Source organism: Typopeltis vanoorti, chromosome 19 (genome assembly GCF_054136105.1).
Source record: "Typopeltis vanoorti isolate ZY-2024b chromosome 19, IOZ_Tvanoo_1.0, whole genome shotgun sequence".
Taxonomy (NCBI): domain Eukaryota; kingdom Metazoa; phylum Arthropoda; class Arachnida; order Uropygi; family Thelyphonidae; genus Typopeltis; species Typopeltis vanoorti.
The window spans coordinates 16656725-16681933 of NC_143567.1; the positions used below are offsets into that span (position 1 = coordinate 16656725).

General features: G+C 36.2%; 1 protein-coding gene across 1 annotated transcript in view; it reads left to right on the forward strand.

Moving 5' to 3' along the window:
* The window catches only part of LOC150095881 (tyrosine kinase receptor Cad96Ca-like), a 110380-nt gene that overhangs the window by 56285 nt on the left and 28886 nt on the right, over window positions 1-25209 (forward strand). The window contains exons 2-4 of the mRNA XM_090409555.1: window positions 16790-16938; window positions 17985-18119; window positions 22358-22544. Coding sequence (XP_090265681.1) covers window positions 16790-16938; window positions 17985-18119; window positions 22358-22544 — 471 coding nt within the window. The remainder of the gene's footprint in view (window positions 1-16789; window positions 16939-17984; window positions 18120-22357; window positions 22545-25209) is intronic.

Here is a 25209-nt window from a genome sequence, read left to right on the forward strand (position 1 = left end):
CAAAAATAACTACAAACATCCGTAAGGAATGGCTGTTTATGCTTGTTCACTACTTTGCTTTTACGAGAAAGTGCATTAGTATGGTTTTTTCTTTTTAACTCCTCCTGTGTTTTGCATATAAGGAGTAAGAATTCTTAGAGAAGTATACAAAATATGGCTAGCGACAACTGACTTGGGCATGAAATGATCCTCTTCTAAATTTTAGATAGGCTAAGACGAGAAACGTTCTTTTCTCAGAGATGGATAATCGTTCTTGCTATATGATAAATCAAAACTATCCTTTTTTAAATAGGAAAACATACGAATATAACTAGCATGATTTTCTTTCAAAGGCTGGAGTTGTTTAGAGTAAAACAGTCTCCTCCGATGAGTTCTCTGAACTCCATGGAAGTATTATACAGGGTTAGCCTAAAAGAAATACACTTTCAAAGTTTTAAAGAAAGAAGAGTTTTAATAGCATGGCTGAAATACATGGTTTGAAGAGTACGTCCTGAAGTTTACATGGGTAGGTTACAAGTGTTCTATGTGTGACCCTTTTGTAACACAACAAATATCAATGCGATAGTCCAGTTCTTCCCAAACACTTCTCGTTTAAACTGGCTATTTCTTTTAGGCTAACCCCGTATAATAATTCCATGTTATCATTTCTTATGTTAGTGATATTGGGATTATAACGGCCATGCTCAGTCATAGAGCCTTGCTTTTACTTCTTATTTTATTTTTAACATAGTGGACCACGAGAAGATGAGGGATTTGAGATATTTTGCATGCCCTTTGCATGGTCTGTATAAACTTATTTAGTAGCAAAGTAGTATCAAACATACCCCTTAAGGAAATGATTTCGGAAATTTTATCGCCTGTACTCCAAGGAGTAAAAGACGAAAATTCTACTAATAAAAACTTTATTTTACCGATGTATTAAAGCATCGCTAATACAAACACAACATACAGCTTAAAAAATTTAACGAAGTCCTACGACAGCTAGGAATTTATAAATCATCAGCTTGCTGAATACTAGGAGAGATTAATAGATTGAAGAAGTACTGTTTCCCATAAGGGAGATAAATGCAGGCCATCAGACCTATTTAAACTAGCACGATTTAATGTGTCACAGCCTTCTTTCTATGTTTCATAAGGAATTGACTTTTATTTTATGCAGAACTGTTTTTACAAAGGATCCCGTGTTTAATAGAAATGGCATATTACGCAGCCAGACTGTTCAGTTTCATGATACCTCTTGAACGTTTTATGTTCCTTGCGACGAACAGACGCAGATTCCTTGAACAAATAGGCCACAAGAGCAAGGAATTTGAAAGACTCCTGAAAAATATAATGGAGGAAGTTTGTCTTCAGATGAGGAAAGAAAAGTAGAGATTTTTTTCTGGACAAAACGAAATGCTACGTGAATGTTGAGTTACTTGATGTTTCTTTGATAAGAGAATATGAGCAATTTCGTGAATATAACATCCAGTATATCCAGTAAAAGACTATCCTGCCGATGGCCAAGAATTACGATAAAGAAAAAGCTAATTGATTGTTTTACCCTAATGTGAACATTAGATATTCTAAGATAAATGCATTAATCTTGAACACAATTTTCCATATCAGGTACTGTTTCATATTTGTCATAAAGTATTCTGCAAGAGAGGAGGTGAACAAGTTCTCCAACTTTTATTCAGTAAGATCCGGGATAACTGGCTTTGTACGGAGGCATCCCCCACCCTCCCGTCCAAGAATATAAAATCTCAAAAACAGGCAAATCGGCTACAGAACATAAGCAGTAAACAGAGATAATGCACTATTCCCATTGCCTTATTTGTTTCGACTGTTAATACCAATTCAACCCAGCCAAGCCGACTTGTTTCTTCTATGAGATGGCAGTTCTGTTAAGTAATAACTAGTTACCTATTAACTAGTTTCATCTATCTGCTAAATGAGATTCTCTAGGCCTTTTACAGTCATTGGGGGGGGGGTCCAGTTTATTATTTCTGTACTCGATCGTTGGTCAAATCAAATGCACTCCATGCAAATTTCACAAGTTTATTTCTCCTTGGATTCTGCCATTATTTGCAATCTTTTCACTCGGGCAGATGTAGTTATTCACATATTCCATTATTACATTCTCGTATATCTGATTTATCTGTGGAGCAAGACTTCAGGGAGTTAATGACTGCGGATGTTCTCATGGAATCAAATGCTTTCTCATAATCAATGAATGCTAAGCAGAGTGAGATTCAGTATTCCTTGGATCTATGTTAGTCCTCGTAATACTTGTATATGATCTATAGTTCTGAAACATTGTTCACGTTGCTGAGAAAGGATAGCACTTTTTCCAGGCTGGGCGACAGAACTCCTGTGAATACTTTGTAAATTACAGCTACGAGGTCCATAGTTTCTCAGAGCTTCTCTGTTCCCTTTTTTATGTAAAAGAAAATCACTGCAGAATTATTCCACTCCATGGGAATTCGGCTTTCGTCAAGCCGTTTTGTAAATAGTTGGGCAAGTACTATCCAGACTGGAGCTATTCTTGCTATCATAGGCAACTTCCTCTCATAAACCCGGTAGTGCTTTTTCCTTAAGTATAGTTTCTGTACAGTTTTCCATAGAATTGTTCTACGGTCTTCAAAATGTGCTTTATATTTTTAGTGACTTCACCATCATCATCATTTTTAAAGGCAGTTATTTGCTTCCATTTCCTAGTTGATTGCCAGGTGTCGCGCAGACTATGGTCGTTCTCAATTGCTTTCTGAATAAGCTCCCAGTTATACTGTAATACACCTCCATGCAATCTTACAAAGTTCAGCATACTCAGATAATTTTCTTTGAGTTTAATATTTCTTCGTTTCTGCATGAGCAATTTGGTCTTTTCCGAAAGCTTTTTTAGGTGAGAAACGGATTTTGAGTTCAGCTGAAATTCTTGACAGTTTTTCTGAAGGTTTGTTGTATTGATTTTAAGTGATTTTGTTATCAAAGCATATATTGCACGCCTTAGTCTTCTGACATTTGAAGCATAATCTGACTCCTTCCTTGCAGGGGAAATAAGAATCAAACGAAACTGTTTGATTGTATATATGCTGTGATACTAAGGCAGCCTACTTGTTTGCTTATTCTTTCTCTCTAAACATAGATTTTTAAATCTCTTATTATGAAGGTTAAAATATACGAGAAAAATAATAATATATAAAAAAAACAAATGATTAAGAACGAAAGAGGCAAATAACAATGACATTTACGACAGTTTATCCTTCAGCTTATCCCGTAATTACCTCTTAATAGACATAAGGTCTATTACATGTATAACAATTATGATGCCAACATTATTACACGGAGAATAGCAATAAAATTTGTCTTTAACATATAGGCGATCTGTTTCTCTTCTTTCTAAGGACATTTCTTTGGATAGCTTCCAGTATGGTTATCGCCTTAGACTTTCAAAGCAGTAACTTAACTGAGCCTGAAGACAGATTCCGAGAAAAGATTCTCTAAATTATTACACGGAGAATAGCAATAAAATTTGTCTTTAACATATAGGCGATCTGTTTCTCTTCTTTCTAAGGACATTTCTTTGGATAGCTTCCAGTATGGTTATCGCCTTAGACTTTCAAAGCAGTAACTTAACTGAGCCTGAAGACAGATTCCGAGAAAAGATTCTCTAAAATATCATCAGAATTAAGGGAACTACGTAACTTTCATGCAGTTGTTTTATTTCGTCGTCTTTCATAATGCCGTTCTCATTTGGTTGCTAGTGTAAAATAATTTTTACTTACAATTTAGAGTTAGCAGTACTTAAAACTCGAACAACTGAGATCCTAATTTAATTCCTTAAACCTCGATCTCCTGATGTTTAAGAATTGTAGTCCTACACTAACAATGCTGTCTTCCTCATGATAGCCTACAGGGATAGAAATTCCACGCATTCCGTCTCTTTGTTGCTTTTAATTGATTTCTTATTAGGGGACACATCAAGGAATTTTTTTTACCTTTATCCCTGACTGCTAGGAAGAGTAATTAACCTAGGTTTCAATATACCCCTTACTTTCTATAGATTTCCCAATTACATTCCCTGCAGCGACATGCTGCTACCTCCTCGGAATAATTGTAGGAATCCTGCGAACGGTATTGATTGAATGATCACGGGAGATGAAAGTAGGGTTTTTTGCTGACCTGAGTTGACAGTTTCGTCACCTAAGGTGTGGAGGTTATTCGTTACCTTCGCTGCACGATAAGGAAATAGACCCACTCATGTGAGTATTCTGGTGCGTGACCAGCATGCTTGTGTTCGTAGAGTTGCGCTTGACTAGTTCTGTAATTTGAAACTTGGTAACTTTTAAATAAAAATAACGAATTAAAACATATAGTTAAATCGGAATGATTTATACAAGCAACGGCATTCTTGGATGCTTGTTTTTAAATGAATGAAAACCACATTGGGACCAACGTGGCAACTCGAATCTAGAGAATGAAGAAAAAATAGTTCAGTGGATAATAATTATTAAGAGTTGAATTTAATGATTATTTTAATTTTAGTCAGAAAATTCGAGCGGATAAAAATACGAGACTAAACTTAGTTACAGTCATCCCTCGACTTACGTGAGTTCGAGTTACGTCCTTTTCAAGATAGGTTCGTGATCCCTTAAGGGAATAAATAACATTTTCGGCTATACTTTCGAACAAGACGCAAGCGAGCGGTAAGGTAAAGCATGCACAATGGCAAGAACGCTTTCAGCGGCACCCTCCCTCGACAGTCGGCACGTGTCTTTATACTAACAGCTCCTCTGTTGATTTTGTGTTTGAGAAATGGGTTATTTGTGTATTTATCGTTAAATATTTCGCAATGTTTTATACAACATGGCTCCTACGTAAAACCTAGCGAAGAATCACAGGAAAAGAGGCGAGCAATTGATCTTGAAACGGAGTTGCAAGTTATGAAGCTGGTAAGCCCGTCAATGTGATCGCACATGATTTCGGATGGCCTCATTCTACAGTGACGACCATTTTGAAAAATAAGGATAAAATCGTAGAGGCTGTGAAAGGATCTGCTTCCATTAAATCAACGATAAGGTCCTATCAGTGATATGGAAATGCTACTTGCATCATGGATAGAGGACCCGAACCAAAAGCGATTTGCCCATTAGCACTGTGACCATAACCGCTAAGGCACGATGTCTCTTTGGTATGTTGAAGGAGAAGTCATTACCCGATTATGACTACGAATTCGACGGTTCTTCCGGTTGGTTCATGAGATTCAAGCAGCGTTTTGCGCAGCATACTGTGAAAATGTATGTGAATCTGCAAGTGCTGAGAAGGCTGGCAAGGGGTTTGCGGAGAAATTGGATAAAGTTATTACGGAGAACAATTATTTGCCACAGCAAATATTTAATATGGATGAGATGTCCTTGTTTCGAAAAAAAAAAAAAATGTCTGAGCGGACATTCATCCACAAAAAGCTAAAATCAATGCTTGGTTTCAAAGCTCCTAAAGACCATATTACGATTCTTCTGTTAGAGAGGTAATGTGGCCCGATATAAACTGAAACCATTTCTGATATGACACAGTGAGAATCCACGAATCTTCAAAAACATTAACGTACTCCCAATTCATTATCGGAGCAATAAGAAGTCGTGGATGACTCAAAAATTGTTTGAGGACGCCTTAATCAACTGTTATGCGAGTGAAATAAAAAACTATTGTGTGAAAGAAAATGTAGAATTAAAATTTTATTAATTTTAGATCCAGGTCATCCGTCTTATACGTCTCATAGCGGTTATCTTCACCAAGTTCATGGTCATGTTTTCTCCTCCAAACACTAATTAAAATGATTATCAGTATATTTATTATAGTTAAGTCCCTAACGCCTATAACTCTGTTTGATTTAATGTATCGACTTATATCCGACTCGACTTGTGTCCTGCCGGATGAAACCCAGACGTAAGTCGCGGGATGACTGTATTTGAATTGCCATATTTTTGAAGCTAATCTATCGACAAAATCGGTAGATTTTATTCTAGTATCGGTAAATACTATAATAAAACAACAGCAGCAAAGTGAAATTCAATATTTTTAAAATCATATATAAATGAAAATTACGTAGAAATATTACAGATGGATTCCAACCTTATATGTAAATAAACTGAAAAACAGATTTTTTGAAAGATTGTTCTACTAATGAGTGGCGATTTTGCTAAATGCTATCAACCTAGTGTACGAGGGTGGTCTGAAACGTTCTCGGCCTTGACCATAGATGGCAACACTATCGGCACGATTTCTTTGTTTTAAGTTGGTACATCTATCATAAGCATCCATGTGAAATTGCAAGTAATTCAATTAAGTAGTTTCAGCTGTCTGAAGCAAAAGTGTTGTCTGTATCCCTTCAAATGGATAAAAATGAGTATCGTGCCGTTATAAAATTCTTTGTAAAAGAAGGTTTAACGCCAAAACCATTCGAAGTTCATAAAAGTTTAAACGTGGCCGTACATCGGCCTTGAAGATGATCCACGTGAAGGACGTCCAAAAAGTGTAACAACACCAGAAATCATTGATCAAGTGCACGATATGGTAATTGATTGGATGACCGGCGAGTCAAAGTGCGTGAAATTGAGACTATATGCATTTCAAAAGAACGCCTAGGATATATTTTGTATGAAAAATTGCAAATGAAAAAGCTTTGCGCAAGATGAGTACCGCGCTTGCTCACAGCAGATCAAAAAACATCTGAACAGTGCTTGGAGCGTTTTAACGAATAAACCTGATTTTGTGCGTCGATTTATTACTATGGGTGAAACTTGATTCACCATTGCACACCAGAATCCAAATAGCAGTCAAAGCAGTGGACAGAAGCAGGTTGTTCAGCGCCAAGAAGACAATGTCGGTTCCATCAGCAGGAAAAGTCATGACATCGGTGTTTTGGGATGCTAAAGGCATTTTGTTTATTAATTATCTCAAAAAGGGTACCACAATAATCTGGGAATATTATTCCGATCTTTTAACCAGACTAAACGAAAAAATTCGTGAGAAAATACCCGGTTTGCAGAAGAAGAAAAATCATCTTTCTTCAGGACAATGCGCCTACCCACAAAGGTGTTTTGGCAATGGGAAAATTAAGGGATCTGCACTATGAATTGTTGGAACATCCACCCTATTGTCCAGATTTAGCTCTCTCTGATTTCTATCTCTTCCCAAAACTAAAACTCTCCCTTGCTGGTCAGCGGTTTTCTTCGAATCAAGAAGTGATTTCAGCTGTAGAGGGGTATTTTGCAGATTTTACTGAGAACCACTAGAGGGACGAGATAATGCGCTGAAGCATCGCTGGAATAAATGTATTAGTCTTAAGGAAGATTGTGTTGAAAAATAAAAATACTTTTGAGATTATAAATTGTTTTTTCATTGTTATCCGAGAACTTTTCAGACTACCCTCTTATGCAACATCCAGCTCGCTACTATCACTTCACAATATAAAGAAACTCAGGTGTGTGTTAAGAGGCGGTATTAGAGCAGTTGCACAAAGGGAATAAGAATTCTGTACTAGGGACTGATGGGAAAATAGCTGAACTGGCTATTCCTTTGACCAGGCTATATGATTTGAGTCTCAGAACAGGGAAGATTCCACAGGAGTGGAAATAATGTATGGTAATCTCATTGCACAAAGGCGGTGCAAAGATAGATGTATCGAACTAACAGTATCTCTGACATAGTGGTAAAGATTTTGGAAAAGTTTGTTGGGAATCGCATATAGAAATGGATTAAAAGAGAAACTATACTTTGCAATGAACAGCATGGGTTTACAAAATTTTTTATTTATTCGTGTGGGGTCCTCTCCCCTTCCTCGCATAGCTACTAAGCTAACCGCGCGGACATGGTTTAAAGGAAGGTCATGTTTCAGCAATTTGCTCACATTCTCTAATAACGTTACCTACTGGCCGTCCCTTAAGACTGATTGAGCCCTCCTAATGAGGGATTAAGTATTATATCCTATGACTGTAGTCTATGTAATAGGATATAGGGAAGATTTCACATTTTATAAAGGCATTTTATTTTTTACGGATATTTTATTTACAACCGACCCCGTGCACACGGTCCGTTTGCCTGCTTGCGGGATGAAAAACCGCAGATAATCTGGGATGAAACCCTGCTATCCACGCCCAAGACCGGCTAACTTGGCTATGGCTGAGGAAGATCCTTAAGCTCCTTACGTCGTCGACGGGAATCGAATCTAGGACACTCCTTCCCCAGGCATATGGTTGCGAAGCGCAAAGCCACTAAGCTAACCGCGCGGACATGCTTTAAAGGAAGGTCATGTTTCAGCAATTTGCTCACATTTTCTAATAACGTTACTACTGAGTTAGACAAGGAGAATGGACACGCAATGATACCTTTTGGATTTTGCTAAGGCTTTTGATGGAATACACAAATATAAGAGGATCGCCAACTGACATATCAAAAGTATGTGGGAGATGCGAGTCCGCAAGATTTAAGTTAGTTGTGTTACAAGAATCAGTCTTCGGTCCATTGTTATTCAATCTGTGCATTAATGACATTTGGAAGGATTTGACATGTGACATACAGCTATTTGATGACACGTAGCGTAATCAATAGTGCTCCTTTTCGAGTGAATAAGGAACATTCACTCGAACTATTGCACACAGGTCTGGTCTCCGCTGATTCTGATAGTGGAGAGAGTGGTAAAAACGATAACGGGATTGTGGTTATGAAGACAGATTGAAAATTTGTAGACTGCAGTCACTAGTAAACAGGAGAAAGAGGGGGGGTGATATGATTGAGATACGAACTTTTGAAACGGCAATACAGGATGTCAGTAGTTGGAATTTTTCATTTAATAGGGGGTAGGGAAAGGATGCTCTTGCATCCTTTCCCCATCCCCTATGGAAGTTGAGAATGAATGGTCTCAAGAAGGGGGGGGGGATAGATTTTTCTCTCATAGCGCAGCACATGATTGAAACGGACGGATACTGGATACGGTGTGTGCAAGTAGTGTGAATGAGTTCAAGAACAGATATTGACAGCTGGTGTGGATAGCACGGTCTCTGACTGCCTGTAGTTCTCTTCTAATAATATAGATAATTTAATGAACAATCAATACACAAACATGCAAAAACGGATCTGAAACGTGGGTAATAAATAAGGAATCAAGAAAAAGAATTTTGGCAAAGAACTTGTTACAGGAAGATTCTAAGAATAGGATGGGTGCAGAAAATCACGAATGAAGAGCTCTATCGGAAGATACAAACAAAACAGAATCTAATGCAGAAGATTATAAAACGGAAGCTGCAATTATTTGGACACATGTGTAGAATGAGTGAGGACCAGAAGATAAAGACATTTATGTTTTGTATTTTGGATGGTTTAAACAGAAGAGGTAAACCATACAGAGAATGGATAGACGATATGAAAGACTGGTGTGGAATTGGTGTACAAAAACTGCGACACTGGGCACTGGACAAAGAAAGGTGGAAGAAGATAGTGAAACAGGCATCAGACATCAACGGGCAGTGAGCCCATGGTTCGTGATGATGATGAATACAAAAACAATACAATCATATAAAATTTGATTATAAAAATGAATCATAGAATGAATTCAATGGGTTCTTAACACGAATTGCACATGGACATCGAAGAAATTAGCGGGGGGGGGGATATCTAAAATACAAGGTACCTAACGAGTCTTACTTAATAAACAAGTTTTAATTTGAGATGATTTAGTGCAATGGTTAAATCGCCAGTGCCGAAAAGGAACTTCATTCGTGTATAATGTATTTTGATCATCATGTAAAAGAAGTTGGTTTCCTACGAACAGATATTTTATTTGTCTAACGGATGCGCTAAAAATACCTCCAAGAATAAAAATATATCAACTATGCATGAGTTTGAGAAATGCTGATAATAAATCGAAGAAAGTAAAGAGATCATATCGATGACTTAATTAAAAATATGGTTCAAGACGAACATTACTCAGAACCAATTCCCAAACATTTAGAAGAGTTGCTACCATTAAAAACAGTCTTTCAACTGCGAGAAAGATAAAGTCGTATTGATTGTTCAATGTTTTTTTTCTTTTAAGAATGCACATATCGCAGCATAGCAGACATAACGGATAATAAAAAAAAAAAAATCAGCTACACCTTTTTATTCCCGTATATATATAGGGAGAAGGCGAGGCCGTTTAGCCCTATCTAACTTTTGGAGACTGAGTGGGCAGTTCAATCTCCACTGGCAGCCAATCAGAGATAGCTGGCCCGAGGCTATCACTAACTAAGCAGCAAACAGTGACGAGAGACGGTTCAACAAGTGCCGCCATCTCGTGGTCCCTAACACTCGTATTTAATGTCTGAAAAAATGTGGGTTCTAAGGTCAATTTTCTTGAGTTTACGGGACGAAAAACCCGCTTGCCCGTGCCAGAGATCCACTAACTCGGGTAACGGTCGAAAAAAGGCTTATAAAAATGTCTTCTAGAAGAAGACTTCGAATCTAGTCGGCGACTAGATTCGAAACCAAGAAGTCTTCCTTCGTGCGATCAAGCGCCATGGTATGCAAACGCCACATCCACTGAGCTACACAGGCTCGATATAATGGATATAATACTTTTTATTTAAAAAAAAAAATCATAGGCATTACGCAAATACGATCTAATTTTATATTTCATGATTACCGAGTAGAAAGTACGAAATGATCATCTGATCTTTTCTCTCGATGTGCAAATACAAATAACCAAAGTGTAACATTTTGCGGTAAGCCTCTGTAGCGAAGTGTCTGTGGCGTGTGCTTGCTAAGTGAAATGACTTTGGTTCGACACTGCGAATGATTTCTTCCCACGTTTTTTCTCTTAGTACCAAGTTAGTCGATCTTGGGCCGATGCTGTGAGGGGGGGGGGGATTACCCCATCACACACACAAAAATCGACCGTTGAACACCACCCCATTCCTTCACAACTGAATTAATAATTTCTTATTAATTGACGTATAACTGCTATTGAAAGGGAGAAAAAAGCGATAATAAATAAGTAGAACAAATACGAATGCAAAATAGTGGTTTTTTATTTTTATTTTTTTTAAACGCAGATGTTTTTATCAAGTGCCTTTTTATTTTTGCATATGATTGAATGGTCCTAACAGAAGCGAACCAGACACATTCTCTCCTCATAATCGTTCCCATAATTAATAGTAACAAAATATTGTTGCTCTTTCACACAAGTACAAGTTCTCATCATTCTTCCCATCATAATTCAGTTTCCCCGACTCTCTGTGTGGTAGGACTTATATCAATAATTTTTCACTATTACTGATACCAAATGTATTCAAGTGTAGCCGTCCCTCTTATACAAGTCCATTCTTCCCTCAAACTCAGCTCCCTTCCTACTAGAAACTCCTTAAAAACTGAAACTTTGATAAAAGCAGTACAGGCACCAATCATTTTCCATATATACAGTGTGTGTGTGTGTAGTCTTTGCTGCTTTTTCTAATTCTATTCCAAATGAATCCACGAAATTAGCACACAAGATCCAGTTACAATTAATCCACGTGTAACTGATTGCTCTTTGACCCAAGAGGACATTCTTTCTGTTTCGAGGCTTGCTTCAAACTATATACTTGACCTGGAATTCTTTTTTTTTTTTTTTTCTTTTTCCTGGGCTAAACATAACGAAAAAATAATTTTTCTTTAGCTCACTCGAATTTTCATTCTGAAGTTGTGAATTGTGCTTCACAGACAACTTTTTACTTTTTTTTTTTCAGAAATATTTCCTTGGTTGTTCATTGGCCTCTCTCGAATTCTAGGATATTTTCAGAGATTCATCAGAGATAATGAATTGGAAAGCCTAATCTTAACAAGGATACAAAATACCACTTTTCCTATTCTAAAAATTGCTCTGCTGCCTACGTTCATCTGCTGCGCCTACGGTGAAGTTTTCTTTTATGTTTTGTGACTTCCACCCACCAAAGGTTGTAAACTTATAGTACGTTAGTTACTGTGGTTGAGCTAAAGGTTTTTTTATATTCATATTTTACATAATTCGGAAACTTCGTATTGATGACTGAATACGGAACTTTTTCGCACACTGGGAGATGAAATTCATCTCTCATCTAAAAAAAAAAAAAAAAAAAACATTATCAAACATCCATGATTACTGGGATTCGAACCAACAGCTTGCTCGTTAGAGAGAAAGCACGTTAGCCACTCGGTCCGCAACAACAGAGTTGTACAAGTATCTGTTAGTGGATAAAACGATGGACCTCCATCGTTTTATTTTCACTATTTAAAAGAAGTTCGACATCAGAAACATTTTTAAAATTATATGTGAAGAAAATATTAGATAATTATAATTAAATTATTTTTTTGACTCCAGATTTCAAAACAATATACAGGGTGTTTCAAAAAGAATGACCCGATTTCAAATAATTATATTTAACTAGACACCATTTTCTCATTAACTAAGCTTAGCAGCTATTTGGGCGCTAGTAGTGGTATCTAGCGGTAGTTATATCAAACTTTGGACCAAGGCCGTTCACATGGTAAAGCATTCATTTGTGATCCGTGGTTGCAGCGATATACAATTTTCAAATCGGGACATTCTTTTTGAAACACCCTGTACAATATTAATTTATAATTAATTTTCATTAAATTAAACATTAATAATTCAACTATTCATACCAGTAATAAACTGTGAAAGGTGGTATAGCTTCAGTATATCAGGAATTTTCAACTGTTGACTTCTTTTGTCATCAGTTGGTATTCCAAGTGGATTGTGGTTTTTACTGAGAGTATCAGTCACCTTGCTTCCCTGTTGAGTTACCATTTCAACCACCCACAAAAATTAAACCGCTTCCTTCCTCGCTAGGACAATCTTCATCTTCCACGTGTCAAGGCACTGTATTTTGCTTCTTAAAACTCTGATGCTCTGATAGGACATTTAATCATATTTGTATAGTCCATAAGTTTATCATTTGTGTATTCTTTGGCTGCTTTTACTGAATTTAAAAAAAAAAAAGTTTCCAGGAGTAAAAACCTTTCCACCTCCACATGACATTGGCGAAAAATACATTCAGCTGAAAAGTCGTTGTAAAGGTTCTTCGCATTCTAGACGGGATTCACACTTAGATCTTTCCAACCCCAGGGTTGGAAAGATCTAGGTTGATCTGTTGATACCAACTGAGCTACGGAGGTTCGATCGATCACATGCTGTGTTTTAAACGCCGAATCCACAAGAATTTTGGAAACTGCTAAATGGCCTCTCGTTTGTCAACCTCGTTATCCCATGGAAACAAAATTAGCTTGCTTTCTAATTTTGTTTCTATTTCCAAAACGTTGGTATAACCTAGCTTCCAAGCAAGGCAGACATAACCTGCTCAAATGTTTTTCATAATATGATATTTTTAAGAAAGACATGAAAAAGTACTTGATGTTTTTGTTTAAATTAAGTATTATTTCATTATTTTTTTAATCACAACACACGAAACCTCTTTCTTTCAAGTGATTGCTAAAATATATTTATATCATATTTTAAAACAATTTTATTTGGATTACTGTAGGTAGTCTGTTCGGTTTCCAAAATATTCGCCCATATTCTTCCACAAGTACAAGGCATTTAGATGAACCTATCAAGTTTGCTTCGAAATTCAATCTAAAGGCCTAGTTGAGAAAAATGTTACATCGACACTTGTGTACAGAGATGATGTGTGTCTCAAAACATATCTGAAAAGAGCCTTTACAAATATCAGAATAAAGAATACAAGAAAAAAAATTTGCGAATATTTTTTTCTGTTTCTCAGATCAAGGCTAACATGCGAATTCGCAGCATATTATGATTTCTTCTGTTCGTTTATTCCTTCTAATGTTTACGCAAACCTTCCTCTGTCTGTATTTACTGAAGATTGAAATGTCCAGCTTAACAGAATATTAATGTTGATCTTTCTAAATTCTAGAAATATTCTCCAGTCTAATGCAGAGCATTAGTACCATAATTAAAATAATATACACACACACACTCCAGAGTGCGCTGCATTCCTTTAGGCCTTATGTCCAATGTCATGAGTCAGAAGATCGCACAAGTGGATCATTCTTTCCCAAGCGTCAAATTAAAAAAGATACATGTGTAGGGTTCTTGCCCCCCCCCTAGGCTAATAAATATATCTTATTTTGGATAATGTGTTTATCCCAATAGCAACCCCTATGTTCCTGGTCAAGTACAGACGACCTACAAACAATCTCTCTTTTTAGTAATCTACAGGAGACTGGAAGTTAGGCCTTGATTGTAAGCGTGAATTCGACAATAATCTCTTCAGGCTACTCGTTCAGTTTCTGTAGAAGCCCTTGTAAGCATGTTCTAAGTGGTGTTTTTTGGTGTTAAAGTAGGTCAATAAATGACCATTCAAATGTATGTGGGAAGGTGTTTTGTTTTATTGGGCAATTGTACAGAACTCCTTTATTCATAATAATATACAATTGAATCTTAAATAAGGTTTGGGTAACGCTTATATACAATCAAAAATGCTTCGTTATTTGAAAGAGATTTTCATCCATTTTTATGTTCCAGATATTTCACCGAGTATCATTTCTCTTCTCAATAAGCAGTCCTATAGAGTTATAGTCCTACAACTGTATAGTAAGTTTTACGGTGTGTAACAAGAATGATTGCTAGACAATAAAAACATTAAATGAAAATAAGATTTGGGAATCTAAATGGTGACCTTAAATCTCTATCTTCAGAACTACAAATAAAGATACAAAGGCTTGAATAATACTTTATTTATTCAAATGAAAATTCTGACGTTCCCTCAACCTTGAATTCTTTATGCTTGTTCCAAGTTTTAATTAAATACAATTTAGATTTAATGGAAGGTACAAATTTCGTCTTATCTTTCATCGTTATGGTTATTTTTTCTCTTTCCAGCAGGTATTGCCAATATCGCAAGTATCACTGACGGCACAGAATCAAGGCAGAGAGACAGCACTGAAGAAGATCATAACTCATCTTCATCACTTCATATGCTATCAATAACCAGCAGTCCGTCCAATTCGACAACATTTCAACCTTTATCGAAAGTACCTTTTCTGGAAAAGGAGATCAATAATAGTGGAACAAGTATCTCAAAATCTAATCTACTGGACTCGGAGTTCAAGAGCACTTCTCAACACACAACTGGATCGTTCTCCGATCGGGGAGGAACATATGTGGTAGTGACACGCGTGAGAGACGATACTTTCCTCAAGAATCTTTATCATAATAAGACACTTGGTAAGACTTTGTTCATAGTGTGAAGAACAAAAATGCTACTAATTTTATGTCAGTATAAAAGTATATTCAAATTCGCTATTTAAATAGCTTGCAGATCATAAATTAACAAAAAATAAAAAAAGTCACTTGCTTACATGAAAAACAGTAATGTTTAATACCTGTAATATATATATATATATATATATATATATATTCCATTTCTCTTGTGTGTTAGCTTCAGTGACCTGTCATGGCCAATCAACTTGGCTTCTTTGAAACCTAACGAATATCGTGATAGTTAATTCTCTGCAGAGGATTCTTCTAGCCTCTTGTTAAACTAATTGGAGATTTTTAAAGTTAATTATTTGCAACTGTTTAAAAATTCCTTTGATAGTAAACATTTTTGTATTGGTAGGGAGAGATACAGAGTATAACAATAGCTCCTGAAATCAAACCGTTGAATTTTTATGTGAACCAGATTAAATTTGTCCTTCATAATTAAGCTCAGTGCGTGTGCATTGAAAAGGTCTAAAGATTCAACATGCTTTTCCCCTTAAGAGAAATGCATTCTTTTCTTCTGAAAGATCGGGTTAGAACGACTTGAACATAAATTCCTTCTAGGAACTTTATCTATAGAAAGTGAGTTGGCAGGGCTTTCATCCCAAATATCAGCTAGAACATATCCAATTAACCTCTGAAAACTTGCCCCAAAACAACCCAACTCTTCTGAAAGATTAGTTGGCCAAAATGAGATTCATTCTAGTTAATACTATAGTGCTAGGTAACAGTTAATTTTTTTAAGAAAGTTAGATCATCCGAGGAATATCCTATATCAATGACCACAGCGTGGTAACCTGTAAGATGCAAACCTCTTCCAGGAGCAGAAGAGGGTTTGCTAAATTTATTTTCCCAAACTCATTTTGAAAAATTTTTGGCGGGGGGGGGGAATGAATCCCCCGAAAAATACAGACATGTAAAGCACATACCATTACATTATTGCATTTTTATTTATGAAATTTGAACACGAATATATTTCGAGAAGAACCGAAACGTGTATTAATGTTGGAGTAAAATCCTTATTTTCAACTAAAAAAATAAAGCAAAGTTTCATCTGTCGATTTCCTCATGATCTAGGTTTAACTTTTATAATGATGATCAGGTATCTCCTTTACTTGATACATTTTTAAAAGTTTGATTTATATTCGACTAATCCAAAATATGTACTTGGCTTTTGGTGAAAATCAGCCAACATTTAAACTCCCCCGTACTACTCGACTATTTATTTACTCTTTCCTTGTATAATTGCTTAGCCATATCAAAATGGACCATCAGAGAAGTTGTAATCCATCCTAAATGATAATAAAAAAATATTTTTTTCTAGGAGAGTTGTCTTATTGATAATTCTTGTAAGATTTAGCCTGAAATATGTGAGAAATAAGTATTAGAAACTTCTTTTAATTATGCAAATTTGTTTGCCTTTTACTAAATTGAACATCGTATACACCCAACATTTGTTGTTGTTATATTTCGCTGTGTGATCCTAAAACTATCCAATATATATTGCAGGTGCTGTACTCACACCTACCGACAAGGTGGGAGAGATTCCTTCGCCCGTCAGCAACACTCATGTGTATATCATTGGGATTGTAGGTGTTGTGCCAGCCGCAGGAGCCTTTCTGTGGTGTACAAGGTGGCTTATGACAAGGTCACGGAAGGTAAGTAACGACTGTATCTGTTTATTAACTAGAAGGGGGTGGGGGAAGGATTTAAGAAATGTTCGTTGATGCGATGTACAAATGCATGTAAAATAGGTTCTTAAATAACATTTGTTTGCGGAGTAAGTTGAGGTCGAAAACTTGACAGGTCACCTCGGTACACACGCGAGATATTCTCTATGACTTTTGTGATTGTTTATTGCAGAAAAATAACACCAGTAATTCATTAGTTTAGCTTGGATTCTCTTCAGGGTTAGTAGGGGACTGTTTAGTCACACTTGGGCTCTTTTGAATCAAGGTCAGATAGGCCAACATAAAAGTAACTTAATTTCCTCGCGACCTCAACTATTGTCTCTGGAGATGACATATTTCGGAGTACAGCTCCACCTTATCTTTCTTATTTTCTAAGAGTTCTTACCCACTTCCTTGTTTCCCACCCGCCTATATTGCTTGGATAATTAGCCTTCAGAGGCTGGCTCTGCTTGTCTGGTTTTGGCGTCTACTTACAGGGTAAAAAAAAATCTTACTTCTGCCCTACTGGTATGAACTCATGTAACTGTTGGATTTACCAATTTGGAGTAAAAAACATGAGTTCTTTACTGTACTAACATTGTTTTGTTTTCGTTCTTCATGCTGTTCATCAGATTTTTCTCGTGACCTCTCTGTTGTTGCGGAGCCAAGGGGATGGACACCCTTTCTTGGTTGAAAAGTCAAGAAGTCGAATTCCATTTACACATATCAGAACCTTGGGGGGGGGGGGGGGCTTCAGTTACCCGTGAGCAAGATTTTACGTAGTAACGGATAGGAGAACGCACGCTGACAGACATAATATATAATGGCCTCGGTTCCTAATGCAGGTTTGCCATTTAACACAGTTAAATAAGTTAAATTATGAAAAAAAAAATGGTGCGCATGTTGGGTCGTCAGTTATATTAATACATAAATATTTGCGGTGTTGATACTGTTATTGTATAACAAATAAAACCCGTAAAAATAAAGCATTTTGAGAACCCTTGAAGCTAACAAATCAAACTTTCTTATTTCAGAATCCTAAAAAGGCATCTACTCCAACAACAGACCAACAGAATATGGGGATGACGAGAGGCTATCCTAAAATTAGTCTTTCGCAAGAGGTGACGGCAGTTGATGCCAATAAGATCGTTGATATGACGCCAGATGAGGTAAGAATCTATTGATTAATATCGTATAGCTAAAGAAAGCTCTTGTACTATTGTAGTACAGTATAAAAATCGAAGTGATATTTATATTCTTCATAAATATAGTATTAAACATACGTTGACTTATTATTCTTCAAGCACTAATACTACTCAGATTTAAAACGAGAGTGCATGTGTTAATTGCGTTGCTTCCGTTTATCTGGAGAGGTCGCTATTATCTTCGGAATGGTGGAACTAGCTGCCAATCTATTTCCAAAAACAACATTGCATAATGATAATAATAAAAAAAAAAAAAAAAAACAATTAATTCACGGCTAAAGAATGCTGCCTTTGTGGAATAAAAGAGCGAGGCATATTTTATATATTATCATGTGACACCTCCAGGAAGTGCAAAGACTCATCGAGGGAGAATGTGCCAACAGCATCGAACAATTGATCCCCAAAAAGTTAAGCAAGTTTGAGCGCGGTTAGTAGTTGGAAGGGATTCCAACTACTCACAGCGCTCAAACTTGCTTAACTTTTTGCGAGCCATTAGTAGTAAAGGCTCTACAAAATTGCTTTATTTTATTATGAGATTGTTTTGTTTTCTAATAATTGATTTGCAGTAAGGAATATGTAATTAAAGCCAAATGATTTTAAGTGCCAACACATTACTAAAGTTAATTTGTGGCACAATAGCGTGCGTTCTACAGTCGATTTTTTTGGAGTTGATGGATTAAAATTCCACTTTCCCGTGGAGGAAAAAAAAAAAAAGCACTATTACCAGTGTCAAACAGCGACGAAAATCGAACTTGGAGCGAGTTTTCCTTTGCTGGCCTAGCAGTATGGAAGCAAATGATAAATCCCATAAAGCAATTTTTTCGTTTATATGAAATAATTTTTCGCACAGGGTATTCATCCATATTTTAAAACTCTGGTCTCTACAGCTTCCTAAGAGAAACTTTGCCACTATACAAACGACTTCTCGCAACGCAGTAAATTTTCTCAACATTCAAATAGATGTTAAGTTGCTGCCTTTTCAATCGAAGATGAGTTAGCTTCTCATCATTGGGGAATGTAACATTGTGCAGAACTTGAATGCAGTGGAATAGGAGGAGGCATTAATGGCGAGTGAGGAATTGAGTAAGTTTGATGCTAATAAGGCTAATGGACTTGCTGACATAACACTACGTGATTTGAGGGAATATTCCAAGGAGTTGACCAGTTTTGACATAGGTTTTTAACATAAGTCTTGCATGACCAAGGTGTGTGTGGGAGTTCAGGATAGTCAGTACAAAGATTCAGAATTGAGTTGACAGCAGCAGCATTCTCTTTGATGGTAAGCATGGGTTTACTAAAGGAAGATCGTGTTTGAGTAATCTACTTACTTATTATAACAAGATGACAAAATACCTTGGATATAAGTAATGCATCCACAATGGTGTATTTTGATTTTGAAAAAGTCTGTGATAGATTGCAGTATGACAAGCTGTAATTAAATTGGAATAGATGGAATTAGTAGATTAGTGTGCTGGTTTGAAGATTGGCTGTCTGACAGATGCCAGTAAGTTGTGTATGATGTATAGTAGAACGTCACAGAAGAGAAAGATCATTAGTAGTTACTGTTAATTTGTATGTTAATGATATTGGGAGAATGCAGCTGTTTACATCATCTGCAAAACTGGGGAGAACTGTGTGGAGTAGAGTGGATGCTGTGGCTTTGCAAGAAGACTTGAACAGACTGAATTGGCTACTCCACTAACTTGCTCATTCAGCCAATATTACAAATTGTAAGGTTTTCAAATTTAGGAAGCAGAGACAGGATGTAGAGCATACAAATTGGTTGGAACATCTTAGATGAGGGATCTGGTAGTGACTGGCAAAGGACCTAAACTTCCCTCATCTAAGATGTTCCAACCAATTTGTATGCTCTGCATCCTGTCTCTGCTTCCTAAATTTGAAAACCTTACAATTTGTAATATTGTAAGGTTTTGCAATATTATGAAAATTGGACACTGACGTGTAGAAATATGTTGTTTCCATTGTATAAAGCTTTTCAGACTACATATAGATTACTGTGTATAAATTTGATCACCCGCTTTTCAAAAGGATGAGAAAATAATTGAGACGTGCATATAGTTGCAAGGTTTCTGGTCTCTTGAATGTTGAGGACAAATTGAAGAAATACAATTTACAGAGACTGGAAAGGAGGAGGGGATATGACTGAAACATACGTTCCTAAGGGGGTTATTAGCAGATTCAGATTAATGTGGAAGAACAAGATGTCATTGTTGAAGATTGTATAGGGAGGATCAGGAATTTTGCATGGAAAGTGGTGGTCGAGCGGAACATTGCCCTAGAGCGTGGTGAGGGTGAATATATCGAAAGCACAGTATATGTGACAGTTGGACATTTCACGATGAGTCTCTTCACTCCATGGAGGTCTGATGGTAACACTCATCTCATAGCAGTAGTTGCTTCGGCCGTAATACAAACCAAAACCAAGAAAAATTAATTAACTTAACAAGCAACAATATTTTGTTTACTAAGTTAAAAAAAAAATCGTGTTTCATGTTTCAAATATAAATTGAATTTATCAAGTTCAGCAACATAACATGCTTTCAAAGTTTATAGTATTGTTTTAAAAATAACTCATCGCTTGTTCCCTCTTCTGAATGCTAATAAGTAAGGCTATACTGTGTGAATAATTATTGTCAGAATGTAATTATATGGTATGCACACAGATGTACGCCTTGTGTTTAGAAAATATTTAAGCTATTTAAATATTGAATTAATGTAGGTAAAAGTATGGCTTCCGAGGGATATGAAATAATTTACATTAGTTAGCAATGTTAAAAGAAAGTCGATTCGATTTTGCATTCATTGTAACAACTTAATGAATGTAACATCGGACACCTCTATAAAGAGGTGGCCCAAATAATTACTAAAATGCAATTTTTAAATCTTTGCATTAGCAATATTAATAATTAGTTTTTTTTTTCTCTTCATTTGGCTTGGGCCGGCTATTCCTCATTGGTTAAGGTTGGGGACTGACTGTCCCTCAGTCTCCACAAGTTAGATAAGGATAATACGGCTTCGTCTATTTCCTTTTGGGAATAAAAGGCGTTATCAGGTGTATTTTATTTATTTCAATTTTGTCTTATTTAGTTTAAGTAAAAGAACGTACTTTCGTAGAATTAGCTATCTGGAAGCATTTCTAAGGCTGAAAATCCTGATTCGGGCTTGGAACTAAAGACAAAATTGGAGGGAAAATAAATATATAATATGAAATTCTGGCATCACATTTTGGGCTCTTCATATTTCTGACTTTTTCGAAAAATTCCAAATATGAATGTGGATTTATTCGCCATTCATATGGCGAATAAATCCGTATTATAGAATTCTAAGTGCATGGTAAGCTTGCCACTGTAGTTAGCATTGCAGTATCAAACCCAAGTAATTACTGACATTTGATTCGTGTCTTGGATTCAGTTATTCGATATCATAAACCAGGAAAGAACCCAGTTTCTTATAGGCTATTTATGAAAATAGTCACGGATGCTAAGCCAATGAATTAGCTAATTGGTTAACCTTGCAACCCATTTCGGTAGTTAAAGTCTTATTCCATTTTGGTCAATCGCGCATTTGTGGTATTTTACGCATTTGTGGTATTTCTTACATACTTACAGTCGTAAGTATGTAAGAATGCAGTAGTAATGATATTTCTTATATAGCCAAAGATTGATTAGACAATTGAACTTATGGGAGGTTCAAAAACTCGTGTCTACATGGAACTCAAGCTGTTACTGGTCTAATCACAGTTCATTTTGGACACCTTGACTTAACTAAGGATAAAGCGCTTGATCGATTAATTTTAAATGAATGCAATTTGTATAATAACAATCTAGTCGTTTAGTTATTTCAGAGAAAATTGAATATTTGTGAGAGTCTGGCTGTGTACAATAGTTTTGAAATATCATACCAATTCATGGAGATGTGAAGTGCTTCTGAGTTCAGGCATGAAGATACCCAATACAAACAAAATTCGAAAAAAAAAAAAAAAAAAAAAATCAGATTACGAAATAGAAGGTTTTAATATTTGTTCAGAACATATTGTGTGCAAATTTTCATTTTCAAACTACAAAACCTGATTAATGCAACTTGCCTAAATTAAATTTATCTAGTGCTAGTATGAAAAAAAACATCCTACTTACTGATTACATGTGTCACGAGCAGTAATTTGTAATATGCGTTTTATACAGACAGGGAAGGAGTTGAAAAGAAACTCATGGAAGCAACGGAAAACGTCTCCCTGGGAGGTTCCACGTCATTATTTACGACTACTTCATGTGCTTGGAGAAGGTAATTTTGGTCAAGTATGGAAAGCAGAGGCTCGACAGTTATGTGGTGTTCCCGGTTTGGTAATTGTAGCTGTTAAAACGGTGAAAGGTGAGTCTAGAATTCGCTTGTTCATTTGTTATAAGAGAAGCATCAAAATTCATGTTTCTTGTGTGTCGTTGTTTATAACAATTGATGAGCTAATGTGTTGGGAATTATATCCAGCCATAAAGTATACGTACTACCTCCAGGAGTTGAAAACATAAAACTCAAGCACATCTACGAAATTACCTGATTAAACTTCTATGATGAAATTAGGGGGTTTTCATATACTTCAATGCAATTTTTAGTAAACAAAATAATGCATTCCATTTTTCAGGTGGATCTTTTTAACTAATTCTCCCGAATTGATGTAACATACTCAACAGCCGACTTAGTGTACCCGTTCTCCAACCAAATAGGCTCAGGATTCGAATCCCTTGCTGGACATGAATGTTCGTGATTGCCTTCAGATGGAAGATGAAATTCCTCGCCCGATGTGAGACCACCTACCCGCTTTTTTTGAGGCCTTAAGTGGCTTGAAAAAATGCTATGTTTTGTCTCTAGAGCAGGGTTTCTGTACTATGCAAATATATATGTTGATAAAGATGAAAAGAAAAAAAAAAACTTAGTCCACCCACGGTAGAAAGGTTACTTTCACTAGTAACCTTTGCTAAAAACTTTTCGTGGCCTGGAGCGAAACTTAAAAAAAATTTTTTTTTTAAATGCCATATTTTAGCACATTTGAGTAAATTTGTTAATTCCAGCTTTGCGTCAGTGAGTCCGTCATCTGGTAGCGTTAAAGCCGAAAAATACTGTAGACAACTTAAACCATCTAATTTAATTAAATAAAAAGTACATGCGTTCTGTTGATCAAAGTTCTCTACTCTACTCTGACCCCGCAGCTGATCTAGTCCTTTAAGTCTAAGGGTTGAGTAGTCATCCTTTTCGTGAAATATAATAATTTTATTTTATCAAGCATCCAAAGTGCATCAAGTAATAAAGTGCTGCTTATTGTGGGCTAAACGCTACCAATCCAATGCATGTTGATCAAATCAGAAGAAAATAAATAAACATATTACCGAGTCAAGTGGAGGCGGTGTTCATAAAGCTAGATATGTTCTACATTGTTGAGTTTGAGTTACTAAAACTTAAGCTTTAGTTTTATGAAATATCTCAAACACAAAGTTGATTGACTTATAACAGTGCAGATCACTCAAGGATTTCAGTGCAGAAAGAATGCAAAGTTGTATTACCAAAAAAAAAAAAAAAAAAAAGCTTCACGCACTCTCTCTCACGACAGAAGAAATTTGTAACTTTCTTAGATTTCGTAACTTCCATGTCGATAAGTCTAAGAGTAAAGACTATTATAGATTCTATTCTATTCAACAGGCAGAGAAACTTTTTTGAGGCATTTTTAGACCACTTTGAGTGAGTTGATGTTTGGGTCAGTTGATGATCAGCCTGTTATTATACCCACTACATGGGGGGGAAAGGCCTCTCCCATTGCGAGGGGGTTGGATCTACTTCTCCCATGGTGATCCAGTTCATCTTGAGAGAGTGTTTATCCACTTGTATGAAGATGGAAGATTCGAACCCGTCGCCTCTTGGCTGGAGAGCGGATACGCTAACCACTCAGTCAACCAGGCCGGCCTTGGGTCAAGTAACTGAAGCTTTTCAATCTTGGTTCATTAATACTGTTAACTTATTGCCAGTGAAGCTGAAGACTAGGCTCCAGTCTTCAAAAAACTTGGTTAGGGCGAAAGGAGTGTCTTTCGTAAATAAATTCTCTAGCACCGCTTAGCATTTTATCTATTTATTTACTTCATAAAATAAATTGGGGAAAAAAGGTTTTGTAATTTACAACCTGCTGCTTGGAGAGCGAATACTTTATCCAGCCAGCCAGATAGAAACAGCGCTTGATGATGGTCTCAAGATATCTGCAATTCTTTTTTAGCTGAATCGGTAATAGCGTGCCTTTGGTTGTAAAGACCTGAATTCAGATCCTATTTAGGCCGCGAAGAACCTTGATAAGGCTTCTTCGTCCCGTAAAGCCAGCTGGAATAGCACACGTAATTAAGATACATACATACACTGACATCTGAGACTTTGTTAATCCGACCTAATCTCTATTACATAGCATAATTTTGGATTCATAGAAATTCATTCATGTTTTAAATGGTTTGAAATATTAACATGGTGAGTTTGTTAGAATGTATAATATTTGCCTTTTAATACTATTGTCATTTGTGAAATTAGATCGCACATTACACTTGAAGGTCTGATTGAGAACATGAAGATACGAACGGTCATCAAACATGGAATTCTAGATTCATTAAGAAGTGTGATTTTGAGGATTTATTACGTCAATGGTTGTTACCCGTACAGTTTTCAACAAACTTATCAATAACAAGAAAACCACCGATTAGAAATTACAGAGAAACTATTCCTAATTCAAATCCTGTTTAACGGGGATGGTGTTTTAAAGGAAGCACAAACACGTCCAGCTCGTATTACTACTTTTATTGCGAGTCACAATGGAATTGCTTCGGAAATGGAAATAATTATAAGAACATTTCATTTGTTGACTTATATATTGCATTATTTCTCTCTTCATGCCTCTTGGCAGCACACGTGGTGAAATTGCAATTGAGAGAATTTGCGTATCGAAAAAGAAATAGGCAATAATTTTAAGTCGACCTTGGTAGAGTTAGCTCATAAAGCAACAATTTTCCTC